Raw genomic sequence first — 13,813 nt, 5'->3', positions numbered from 1 at the left:
AGGCAGTGCAAAATTCGACCTTCGATGCGAGAACTTGAAGGTTTGCTCAAGGAACAAATGCATCTTGACATTAAACGTGTGCATTTACTTCAATGCAATAAGATGAATAATGTTGTTTACATCCAGTTTTATAAAGAGTTGGATGCAATTCAATTCACAAAAGACAATAACAATGTGCACTATGTGGAGCACGAAAACATTAGGTACAACATTCCAGTATATATGGAAGATAGTGCTATAGAAGTGCGTGTGCATGATCTTCCCTCAAGCGTCATCGATCCTTATATTCGCAAAACTATGTCCCAATACGGAGAGATTCTCTCTATCGAAAAAGAAAAGTGGAAGAACTTTTTCCCCGGTATTCTAAATGGCGTACGTTTGTTACGCATGCGCTTGAAGAGGCCTATACATTCTTATGTGACTTTCGGTTAGGATACAAGAATCCCGTGTAAATCACTTGTTACCTATGACAATCAGATGGCCACATTTCAATATTGCCAAAAAGCTGTTCACTACGGTAAGCCATGTGATAAACTGGACAATGAGACAACTACACCAAAGGACAACGGTGCTTCCTTCGGACCAACCCCAAGCAACCAATGAAGCATCCCCTTTCAACGAAACCATCAGTATCCCCTATAGAACAAAGTACGCCTGCTGCAGTTAACAACTTAGCCTCAAACCAACCAGCAACTCTCAACGAGCCCAAGACAACGATCAACAAGGGAAACGAAAAGAAAACGGAAACCCTTTCCCACACCCTCTCGGAGGCCGTGATTGGTCCTGTTAAATAGGAGGAACTATTGTTATTCAGTCGATCTTAATTTAATGGTAGCAAAGAACGGTATCTCGTTGGTATCTCATTGAAATAATAATATCACTAACTCGCCCCAAATTAACTGCTAAGCAGACATTCCTTGTGAAAAAATCTTGTTTAGAAGGATCACAGTGAGTATCGTATTGGAACAATTTAATTGAAAGTTATTGACAACAATTGAAGCAAACTCAGAACTTTCAGACATTGCCCTAAAATACAATTCTAATTAGAACTCACATCCATCTTCCGTTTCTGTTCCGAACAGATTAAAAAATATTTGTTGCTGATAAGTCGATAGAATTTCTGACTTGAAAAGCGATTGTCAACTGCGAGTCATTTGCAACCTTGAGTCATTGATTAAGTTCGAAGGAAAAATGGCTATCACTTCTGGTTCTGAGATATAATGGTAAGAGTGACATAACCGACAAAACCCACTTTTTTCTCACCGTTCAATTTTCTCAGAAATGGCTAAACTATGTTCAACAAGCTTAGGCTCGTTTGGGCCATTGATCAAGTCCAAATATCAAAAGGCTATTACTTTTGGATCCGGAAACTTGAGTCATTGTTCAAGTTTGAAGATTAAATGGCTAACGCTTCTGGATCCGAAGATAAAATCATATAAACTACGTAACTGACAAAACGCAATTTATTCTCTCACGACTTTCTTTCCCGAAGAAGACTAAATCCATTTCAACAAGCTTAGGCTCAATCTAAAGCTTATATTAGATAATTGATGAAGTTCGAAAAGCGAATTGCGGTCACTTTCGGTTTCAGTGGTATAATGGTATGAGTGACGTAAACGACAAAACACTCTTCTTTTCTCCGATGGCTAAACCAATTTCAACAAGCTCCTAAGCTAAGGTATAAGTGACGTAAACGACAAGATTCATTACTATTCATTTTCCTCGGAGATGGGTGGACCGATTTCAATTATTTTAGGCTCGTTCGAGACTGATGTTGGACTGTGGATCGAGTTCGAAGATAATATAGCTGACATTTCAAGTTTCGGTGATATAATCATACAAGTGACGTAACCGACAAATCATTTTATTATTCGCACAATTATTTCAGAAAGGTACCAACGATCAAGTTCAAATGTATTACTGCTGATACATTTGGTTCGAGGAAGCAATGAAGTATGCTCTTGTGAACTACCCGAATCAATCTGAAGGAGTGTGTATCAAAAATGAACCCAAATTTGTGTCAGAAATTATCCTAATGAAAAACGACAAAAAATGTTTTAATGATTTTGTGTCGAAGACAAGAGAGAAGAATTATCATTCCACTCGGTGGATAAGGATTTTTTTCTTCGGCAGTGCAACCAACAAATTGTATTTCGCTTGTTCAAATAAAATTTGCAAGAAATCGCTAACTTAGCTAATTTTTTCCTCTCAACTTTTTATATAACCCCTCAACGCGAACTGTTGGTTTGGAAGAAGAAAACTGACCAAAAAATTTAAGATTAATTTAAAAACGTGCTCAATCCACCTAGCAGTGAGATGATACCTTTTTTTTTTATCAGTCCGCATGTGGTGCTTGCATGAATATTCTCCGGTGTTCATGAAAATTTTTTAATAATCATCGTTTTATATGACAATTTAAAATTTCAATCTTTCATTACCCTGTAGTTTTGGAGCTGCAAGTCGGATCGAAAAGAAAAATTGTATGATACGATAAAATTATTCCTTTGAATCTAAATGTGTGACAATTGATTGAGTATTCCATGAGTTGTCTGATTGCGTTTCGCTTTACAGTTTTTGGTCGTTAATTACGGTACTCCCAGAAGTGGTATTCAGGGACCAGCATAACCCAAAACGGTTCGTATGGTGACGAATTAATATGACGAATAAATTGAAAAAGTTTCGACCCCAACTTTGAAGATGCTTTTGTATCATCATCTTCTATGACGGTTGATAGTCGATGACCAAATAAACTTATTTCAGTTTTACCAGTATTGGATTTTCGATCCCGGAAGGTATCCAAACATATTATTTGGAACGTACTACGAGTTCTCAAAGATGACTACACTGAGTTTTAAAAAATTCGAGAAACAACTGGAAGTCGGATCTGATTAAATAAGAAGAAGTTTTTATGGGGTCTTAAGATCTTTCATTTGTATCTTAGATGGAAGATATCGGGTCAACCATCTAAGTGAAAAATGAGCGACATAATTTTAATTTTGTCACACATATCATCTTATAATTCCGGAACCACAAGTAGGATCCAAATGAAATTCAGGAACATTGCATGAGGATATAGAATTTTTTATATGCTAAGCTATCTTCGAGAAAATTGAGTGAAATTATTTGTCACACGTACACATTTGCTGATTTCGACGATCCGAGTCAAATATGGGTGTTATGTTCTTCCAGCAATTGAGTAAAAATTGTACAAACATATAAACAGTGCAGTCTCATTATTTGAGCAGTCATTCTGACGTTAAGTTCTATTTCCTTTATTTCCGACAATTTAATGTCGTGAAGTCATCCCAAATATGTAACTCACGTCGACGATTATTTAGTAAATGACGTGCCATTCTCCAATAAAGATCATAGCACCAAAAATATAATCGCAACCAGTGAAGTGAAAGTTTTCTACCATAGTGAATCCAATGACGAAATAAAAAGAAAATACTATGACTGGGGAGAATCCATTTCGTTGGCTTCCTTCTTCAATGATTTCGAACCTGTCGATAAGGAAACTCGAAAATAAACAACCCACGGTCATGGCGATGGTAGTGGAGTCTTTCTTCTTGCGTCCTTTGCTTTTTGCTGGGTTTCTTGAGAGCACCGATAGGAAGATAATTGGTGAATAATCTCACAGCACAACACACAAAAAAGAAAATGATGATTAGATCAGGGACTTTGTTTCTTAAGGTGGATTGGAAACCGAGTCTCGCTACAATCAGATTGATGGGTGAAATCCTGCAGGAAATTCATAACACGCCCTACTACCTAAGAAAACTAGCAAACAGGATTCACAATTAGTACTACTACAAGCCTGCTAGATTACTCTGTTGACAATTTAAATCATAAGAATTCAGTCAAAACCAGTATATTTGGATGAAATTATTGCGTAGTGTATTTTATTTAAAGAAGTTATCTTCAAACGCGCTGACAAAATTCCAAGTGAAAAATTAGCATATCAAAACAATTTTGTTACTTTTTCGTTTTCTTTCCACATAAAAAGATACATATTCGGTATTTCGTGCACATCCACGAACAAGATAGTTATTATTTATTCACGGAAAAAAGCCATTTCACATAGGGCCTCCCTTATAACAATAACTTCCAACGAGAAATAAAAACAGTGTTTATATATCGATATAATTCGCAGTGAAACACCATGACCACACATAACAACAAACACAGGAGGACAGAAAACTTTATTTCTGCTGCCGAAAATTGTCATTAATCTCAGTAAGAGTCATGAGGTCGACCAGACATTCCGAAAAGCATCGACCCTTTTCCTATTCGCTGGAGCTCTACGGGCATTTTTGTCGATCCTCGCCTCGCTGGAGAGCCATTTGTAAACATTCAGTTGCAATCTGCTTCCTTAGCAGTTCTGTCGGCCACAAATATGCGTATTGACTTGTAAATACAGACGGTGGATTTCATGTGGTTTATGCAAAAAAAATGCTATTCAATAAATATTTATTCTATAATCACTTAATACTACGTCCAAACTGGTGGGGAGTAGAGACGGAATAAAAACGTTCGAGGGTGAAAATACATAAAGCGTTCCAGTGGAACAAAATAAAAGAAGTCGGTTTTTCCAGCAACTTTATTACCTTTCTATAGAGAAAGGCAAAACGTAAGATCGAACGAAAGTTTTTAAAACGATAAAAAAGGTTATACACAACCATAGCATAATGTGTAATAATTCAAGCTAAGCAGAACTCAATCTTCCAAGTGTAGTTATAATGTCATCAAATAATAGCCTGATTAAAACATCTTTTTTCATCGAGCGAAATTTTTAACAAACACTGAAGAAGTTCGAAATTGGTTCAGGCATCTGTGTGAAAATTTAGAGTATTGAAAAATATGCGTAACCGACAACGTCACTTATATCATTATATCCAGAACAGGAAGTGTCATTTTTTTGACACATTGAATAATGATTAACACAAATTAATTCATATTGATTCGAGTAGTTCCCAAACGCGGGCTTCAACGCTTGCGTTGAACCAAAGTATCAGTAAAATACAGTTGAACTTTGTTATTTTCTGAGAAAACTGCTCGAAAAAAACAGTCCGGTTTTACGCTTACTCTGAAAAATCAACATTGATGTTTTTTCTATATTTTCAATTCAAATCTTATGTTTTGCCTTTCTCCTATAGAAAGGTTATGCAATCACTTGAAAAACCGACTAGTGAAAATTGGCCCAGAGGGCCATGTGTCATATACATTTCGACTCAGTTCATCGAGCTGAGCAATGTCTGTGTGCGTGCGTGTGTGTGTGTGTGTGTGTGTGCGTGTGTGTGTGTGCGTGTGTGCGTGTGTGTGTGTGTCAAATAATCTCACTTGGTTTTCTCGGAGATGGCTGAACCGATTTTGACATACAGAATAAAACAGTGCTTTGATTGCGTAGGTCATCCTTAAGAAAACAAAGTGGGTTCACTATTAGATGCACTTCCGGCACCGGAACCCGAGAACCGGTATAATCAAAGTCGGTTCGTACGGCCACCAACTAACATGACATACAAACTCTACTAATACGCACTCTAAATTACGATTCAAATGTTTGTCGCATCCGAAAATATGCAGTAATTTTTGGTAGGACCATAAGACCTTTCAATTGACCCTAAGATTGGGAATAACGGTTTAGAGTCCAGTTTACAACATTTTTTACGGTTTTTGTTCCGCCAGTTTAAGTGACGGTGTACAATATTGCATACACTTTACTCTATAACTCCGGAAGTCTGATTCGGATGAAATTCAGGAATTCCGTATGGGACCAGAAGACCTTTCATTTGAATCTAAGTTTGTGTAAATCGGTCAAACCATCGCTGAGAAAAGTGAGTGAGATCCGTTTTGGTATGTATGATCACTATTCCCGGTACTTCCGGAACCGGATATCGGGAACCAGGATAGCCGGAATCGGTTTGTTTAGTTGCCTTCTGATAATGACTATCAATTTGTGTAGTTTTGAAACCAGTTTAGAAATTTTTTTACGTTTTTTGTTTCGCCGGTTTAAGTGACGGTGTACAATATTGAACACACTTTACTCTATAACTACGGAACCGGAAGTCGGATCCGGATGAAATTCAGGAATTCCGTATGAGACATGTAGACCTTTCATTTGAATCTAAGTTTGTCGAAATCGATTCAGCCATCTCCGAGAAAACCTAGTGAGATTACTACTGATGAACTGAGTCCAATGGTTTATGTCACTTTTCACTTCAATTTTCACTAGTCGGTTTTTCAAGTGATTGCATAACCTTTTTATATGTCAAATTATATAAATTTGACTCTAGGGACAAATTTGATCAACAGAATTCTACAGAAATATAGGGGAATTGTACCAATAGTCGTCTCATTAGTCGAGTCAGCAAATTATATATTTGACCTAAGACTTGTTCGCGAGAAAATCTGGACACCCTTAAATACATATATCTCTGGAAAGACTCTATCGGCATTTAAAATATTTCACAGACTGCTGAACGTATGTCTTTCATTGTGTACACTTTTTGGTGATACCACAAACTTCTAAATCAAAGATGATGTCGAAAGAAGTGCATGTGCGAAATGCAAGAGTGTGTGGTCGCAACGAAAATCCGGATCTGTTAGTAAAAAAAACTTGCAAAACAAAGCTTAGTTCTCCTGCAAGCAAAGTTCATAACATTCTTAAATCTTTCGATACATGCCAGCCAGAAAGGCTGAGAGCGCAAAGAAACGGATCTCAGATACTCCCAGAAGGACGCGAAAATGAAGTAAATATTGCAGAAGATACCAGATCTTTCGGTACGTACTAGGGTGAGAAAAACAAAAATGTCTCCAATTTGTGTGAATATTTTGAAGCACCTAACACATGGATCAATAAGTCCCGAGACTAACAATGGAAACAACATTTTTTTATTCATCAACATAATCACTTTTTAGGGTGATACAATGGTTCCAACGTTTTTCCAATTTTTCAATACCATCTTTATCTTTCGCTTCAAAATAAGCTTCAGTTTCAGTTATGACCTTCTCATTTGAGCCAAATCTTTTTCCCTGGAGCATTTTTTTAAGATCAGGAAAGAGCCAGTAGTCACTGGGGGCTAAATCTGGCGAGTATGGGGGGTAGGGAAGCAGATCAAAGCCCAATTCGTTCAATTTCGCCATGGATAGAACAAAAACAGCATTCATCGACTCGTTGCTGTTTTTGTTCCATCGAAAGCAATCGCGTCACCCACTTGGAAAAAACCTTTTTCATGCTCCGAAGGTTTTTTTCATGAAGGTTAGTAAATACACTTCCATATGATATCTGTGTCATCTCAGCAATCTCACGGAGCTTCACTTTACGATCTTTCATTATAATTTTTGTCACTTCACTCACATTTTCCGATGTAACGGTTTCCACAGGTCTACCCGAGCGTTCCGCGTCATTTGTGTCGGTACGACCACGTTTAAACTCGGCGAAACACCGACAAATCGTTGCTTTTGATGGACAAGAGTCCGGATAACATTTGTCAATCCATTGTTTCGCTTGCACGGTGTTTTTACCCATTAAAAAACAATGTTTTATCAAAACACGAAACTCGGTTTTTTCCATTTTTTAAACAAACTACAAAACGACTTTACTCCAACCTCGATAACTCAGCTGTTTCTGGTCGGATCGACTTAAAATTTTGACACGTTTCAAACAAAGGTTAGTACTCTAGAAAGACGTGGTTACTGGTTTACTACGAGCGCCATCTCTGCTTTAGTCTCGGGACTTATTGATCCATGTGTTACACCAGTCGTTCAAGGTAAAAACTGTACCTGAAACCCAGGTAACGCAAATTGTATCGCGAAGATTGGACGAAGTTTTCCTTGACGATGAAACTTATGTACTGGAAGATCTTAACCAGCTTCCCGGAATGTCTTTTTATACTGAAAGGTGTAGAGAAGCACTTCAGGGCGATGAAAAAGGGCAAATTTCTCAAAAAAATTAGATTGGCAGGTAATATACAGCTGTAGTCGAGCAAGCCAAAGTTTCATCACTAGTGGAATGGTAAACAAGGAAATATATTATGAATAATACCTAATAAAGCATATGTTACAATTCCTACGCAGCCACGACGCTCCCTTGCTATTCTGGCCAGTTTTGGCATTCTGTCTATACGCGAAAGATGTTTTGGAATGGTATAAAGCGAATGGAGTGTATGTTGTACCGAACGAGGCGACTCCACCCTAATTGTCCAGAGTGGCGACCTATCGCGCGGTATTGGGCTCTCGTAAAGAGGGAACTATCTCAATATAAACAACAAACTACAACTATAGAAAATTTAAAAAATCTTGAACAAAAGCAGCTGAATCGATTGTAGAGATCTGTGCACAGACCCTAATGGCTGGAGTAAACTCAAAAGTTCGTAGTTCATTCATGCAGCCAAATGATGTAACTGTAATCAGTTTAAAGATGACTAATAACGCACAATTAAATGAATTGAAAATGCATCTGGGATTGAACTAACAACTTTGATATGTTCATATTTTGTAGTGAACATGCCGGTCGATGTAAAATTGTTTCGATAATAGAGGTTTTAACATTTAAGTAAAAACAAGCTTTTTGACCCTATTCGCGGGGTTGGGAATCTAACACAGGAGGCCTGCGTGAAAGACATTACCCATCACGCAATTCCCGTCCTCGTACTATTTTTTATACGTTTTTTGCCTTTCTCTATAGAAAGGTATTAGAATTGCTGGAAAAACCGACTTTCGAACGGAGCCTCGGAGACCCATAGTGTTATATACCATTCGACTCAGCTCGACGAGATCGGAAAATGTCTGTGTGTGTGTGTGTGTGTGTGTGTATGTGTGTATGTGTGTATGTGTGTGCACTTTTCGAAGATATTTGAACGCGCTCAATTTTCTCAGAGATGGCTCAACCGATTTTAACAAACTTGGGCTCGTTTGAAAGCTACTATCGGGGCATTGATCAAGTTCGAAGATAAAATGGCTGTGACTTTTGGTTCCGGAGATATGATTGTATAAGTGACGTAACCGACAAAAAGCGTTGTATTTGAACGCGCTCAATTTTCTCAGAGATGGCTGAACCGATTTGAACAAACTTGGACTCGTTTGAAAGCTACTGGCGGGCCATTGATCAAGTTCGAAGATCAAATGGTTGTGACTTTTGGTTCCGGAGATATGATTGTATAAGTGACGTAACCGACAAAAAGCGTTGTATTTGAACGCGCTCAATTTTCTCAGAGATGGCTGATCCGATTTTAACAAACTTGGGCTCGTTTGAAAGCTACTGTCGGGCCGTTGATCAAGTTCGAAGATCAAATGGTTGTGACTTTTGGTTCCAGATATATGATGGTATAAGTGACGTAACCGACAAAACACGTTGATTTTTACCGCTCTTGTATATATAAGGGTGCCAAAATTTTGGGATCAACTCTATTTTCGTAAAGTTCTAGTGCTCAAAAGTTTAAGCACCTCGAAAAAAGCCTTCATGCAAAATTTGACCTAAATCGGACATGCTTAAGGGGTGCTGCCCGGTGGTAAAGGTTTGACAATTATCGATCTTGAAAAAGCACCATAGGGGGGAGTACATGAAATTTCCAAAATCGAAAATTTTTTTTGATGCCAAAACTCTTAAAACTGCATAAAACATCGAAATTTAGTGTCATCTCAAAAAAAAATTTTTTTGAAAAAATCAACTTTCTGGGACTTAGAAAAATTTTCATATTTTTTCTAAGTCCCAAAAAGTCGATATTTTCAAAAAATTTTTTTTTCGAGATGACACTATATTTTGACGTTTCATGCAATTCTAAGCCGTTTGGCATCAAAAATTTTTTTTCGATTTCGAAAATTTCATGTACTCCCCCCTATGGTGATTTTTCAAGATATATGAAAATCCCACTAAGTGGACTAAGAAGGCTTTTTTTAGATTAGCATCACTGTTCTTATACAAATAGGCAACGCAAATGTCAAGCACTAGTTTGGAAAAATGATGCTGACTGTGTGACATAAACTCTGAAGCATGCTTTTGTGACCTACTCGAATCAATCTGAATCAATTGGTGTCAAAATTAGTATCCAAAATTATTTAATAAAAGTATGAAACATATTTTCATGAGACTGTTATGAAAGAAGAGAAAGGCATTATCGCACCACTAGGTGGATTAAGAAGGGTTTTTTTACATTTATTTGGCAATCTCAATTGACCAATTCTTTCAGTTTCGAAATAAATTCGAATGTTTTCAAATTCTTTAGCTTCTAAAGCGTGGCATTTTACTTCAAACTCAACATCTTTTTCTCCAGTTTAGGAAAACAAAAAAGGTACGATTTTCCCGATAGTTATCAGTCTGAAGCGAAGTTTAGCTCGAAACTCTTCATTTTCCTCTACTAAAACCAATTCAATTTTTTGCGTCACTAGAACAAAAGTTTTTCTTATTTTCCCCATTATTTTTTCTATAACACTATTTCTTAGATCCGTTGCTTATAAGTCGAGTAGTCAGCAAATTGACGTGACTTGTCCCACATACATATTACCAATTTTACAGATTTTCTTTTGCTTTGTTCATTACTGAATTCAACAAAACAGCTTCTCGGACGCGATACGCCGGAAAAATTTCTTGCTTTTTCCGTTTTTTCCTGAACAGTTAAAAATTTTCCGTTCAATTCCTGAATTCCTTGTTCTATCGGTACATTTTACTCTATGCATGAAAACTCCCATCCGTTTAATGTGTATATAGCAGCCCAATAAATCAAGCAAATATGAATCCATCTAGAGGGAGATCATGTCTCTGGCGGATGAATCATATCGAGAACTATAACATTAGTGGTGTGAGATTGATTGTTTCGCAGGGAATTTCTTTGGTGTCAGCAAAGATGCGGATTGAGTCATAGTCGAAAGTTTGTTTTTTTTTGTTTTTTTGAAACTATGAGCACTCTGAGATGTTGCATGTAATTTGATTACAGCGCTCCAACATGCTCCCTTATGTCGTTTTCGCTTGAGGAAACTGAAACTGACCCAGGGTAGTTTCATCAAACAAACACTTTTCATGAAACTGTGTTGATTTCGCACTTAGCAACGGGGGTTTGAGCCAACCTGATATAACAACCAGGTTCGAAACTGACTCGATTTTCAGTTCAACGACGTTAGAACTAGGTTCGAAACTAGCTTCAAACAAACGGTTTGACAGCAGTTAGGGTGGAAACTGGATTAGGTTTGGCATCAAGCGAAAACGACATTAGTCTCCGACTTCAGAATAGAATAAGTTGACATAATGAATATTAATATCTCGAAAGTAGGCGTAATACAGATAATTCAACAACTGCTTTCTAAGATTATCAAGCGCATATTCCCTCTTGAAAAAAAACAAGGAAAGGTATTCAGCAGTAAGGATTCAATTCATACACAAAATTGATTTGAAGTATTTGAAATGTGGAACTACTGTTGTGAATAGTTGGAATTTCGTTACTAGTTTTGGATAATAATTATAAAAGTTCGTTACTAGTCTTGGATGCCTCGAAATATCTTAGGATTTTAATAATATTTGAAAACTAATAGGTAGTAGGTAATTTCCACTCTCTGCACTGCAACGGCCGGCTGTGGTCAACTGTTCGAGTCTATTCAACCCTAGACTCTCGATTGGTAATTAGCTAATAGACTCATTGAAAGATGAATATCCATTGCAACAGGAACGGCAAACCGTTTTATTATTTATATTTACATATAATCAGGAGTATCCTAGCAACACAAACTGACAGTCATAAGGATAAAATTGTCCGCGTTGAGTTCTCCCTATTGAAACGCCCCGCGCCTCACACAACATATATAGCATTCAATCTATCCTCAACGTATATCTGCCGACTGCAAGCAGAGCAGCATAGTTCTGCCACTATAGGAGAAAAACACACCAATATGAAAATCATACTGAATTGCGAACGAGCCAGCTAGCGATAAATGCCAACCTTAAATTACTTACCATTGCACTGAGTCACGCCGAACGTGCCGAATAGTAGTGCCAGGCTCAGCCACAAGGCTAGCGACTGAAATGACGCAGCATCACGATTCTCCCTTCCGTCCCTGGATGACGACATCGGGACGCTGTAGTTCAGAATCTTCCGTTTCTGTTCTACCGCGCCCACCGCAGGCCCCTGCAGGGCCGACTGCATCATTCGTTGGAAAATGTGAACTATTCCTTTCACGAGCTGTTTGCAGGTCCTTTCCTCTGTACGCTTTATGCAATCGAGATGACTGATTATTTTTCCGCGCAAACCGCACACATAGACACGCACGTACACACTGCACCGACACCGAGCGGATAATTTTCTTCCGTTTTCAACTTTTATCTGCCGAATGCGGACGCGGATTCACGATGGCACAATTAGTCACATCACTATTGGGCTTGCGATCAACGCGACACGCAACGAAAGGTGCTTGAACTCGAACGGACGGCCAAATCTAGTCAGCTTGAAGCCAGCCAAACTGATAGATGAGCTTCTCGTGGGCTTCGAGTTTCCACTTGTTGCGGGTGGCCTGAAAGAAGATAAGGGAATAAAGCAAGATTAAATCTCATTACTGGCGGTCTGGTCTGGTGGAAAATATATTGGTCTACGATCCCGAGGCGGTATCGCTCTGTGCCGGACTACGGCGATAGGAATTATTTGAACTGTGATTTCTAGAGCCAATAAAACACTTCATCGGCGTCATGCTGCTCTTATCCTCTCTACGGTGGCGATTGATGGATTGTTTTCGAGCACACCGTAAAGTGGGGCAATTGACGGGGGACTTGACTGTATTTAATTGTAGTATGAATTAATTTTAATATTTGTCAGAAAGAGAGAGGAAGTATGGAATAAATGAAGTAAAATCTGTGAAAGAAATAACTAATAAAACATTGAATTCATTTAAAAATTTGTATGGGAAATCGGTGTGCGATTCACTTTATGTCGGTTCTGACCTTCTTGGCCAAGGGTTTTTAGGCACATAAAAATCACACGTATGCCACGGTTTCCACTCGACGAAGCCATATATTTCCGAATGTAATTGTCGTTATGAGAGTAATGATCTCGAACTATTACGTAGACTAGAACAAGGTATCTAACGTTCCCATGTTCATGCAACTTTATTTTGATCCTACTTCTGGTTTCACAAAATTACATTCAACTGGAAGGTCTTACGATGTCATAGAATGCTATAGAATTTTATCTACATCCGAATCGCGGTTCCGGAATTACAGATCAAAACAAACAATACAAGTAAAAGTAAGATAAAGTTATAGAAATACTACGAAATATTGAAGCTAACCTATCTGCTGAAATAAAATGTAGCCGGCTCTCAATTTGGTCATTGTTTCGCGTGCCGTGTGGAATGTGGTACCGTTATGTTGAAACCACATATCAGGTAAGGCCAATTCTTCCATGTTGGGCAAAACAAAATCGTCATCCTGACCATCGTCGCCTTCGCAGAAGTACGGCCACACCAAGTAGTGATTTTTTAGTATGCATTAATAGCTCTTGCATTGCTTCTGGCTAGTCTTCACTCCAAATGCGGCAATTTGGCTAGTTGACGTATCCATCAATGCTCCCGCAGTAGGCCGACCAAACAGTTCATAAATTGGAAGAAGTGCGCGATACACTCTCTTAACCGATTATTAATTTGCAAGCGTTGTTCATTCGTAATTCGATTGATGATTAAATTATCGACCAAATTGAAAAAGTTTGACAATGGCACAAGACACGATTCACACGTGATTTGCTGAAAACAGTGTTGCTAAAAATACCTACAAAAAAGAAGTCAGTTCCGTTTTCAGAGGTTTCGACCATCATCTCCAGTACTTCTGGAACCGGTGTGC

At 38.1% G+C, this 13,813-nt stretch overlaps 1 protein-coding gene across 1 annotated transcript in view; it reads right to left on the bottom strand.

The window, feature by feature from the left end:
• LOC131427255 (uncharacterized) overlaps nucleotides 1-13,813 on the bottom strand; it is a 133,457-nt gene that overhangs the window by 73,462 nt on the left and 46,182 nt on the right. Inside the window, exon 2 of the mRNA XM_058590269.1 lies at nucleotides 11,942-12,495. Coding sequence (XP_058446252.1) covers nucleotides 11,942-12,134 — 193 coding nt within the window. The 5' untranslated portion in view covers nucleotides 12,135-12,495. The remainder of the gene's footprint in view (nucleotides 1-11,941; nucleotides 12,496-13,813) is intronic.

The sequence above is a fragment of the Malaya genurostris genome, chromosome 2 (genome assembly GCF_030247185.1).
Source record: "Malaya genurostris strain Urasoe2022 chromosome 2, Malgen_1.1, whole genome shotgun sequence".
Taxonomy (NCBI): Eukaryota; Metazoa; Arthropoda; class Insecta; order Diptera; family Culicidae; genus Malaya; species Malaya genurostris.
Note: the sequence above shows the minus strand (reverse complement) of the source record. Positions and strands in the feature narration are given on the sequence as shown.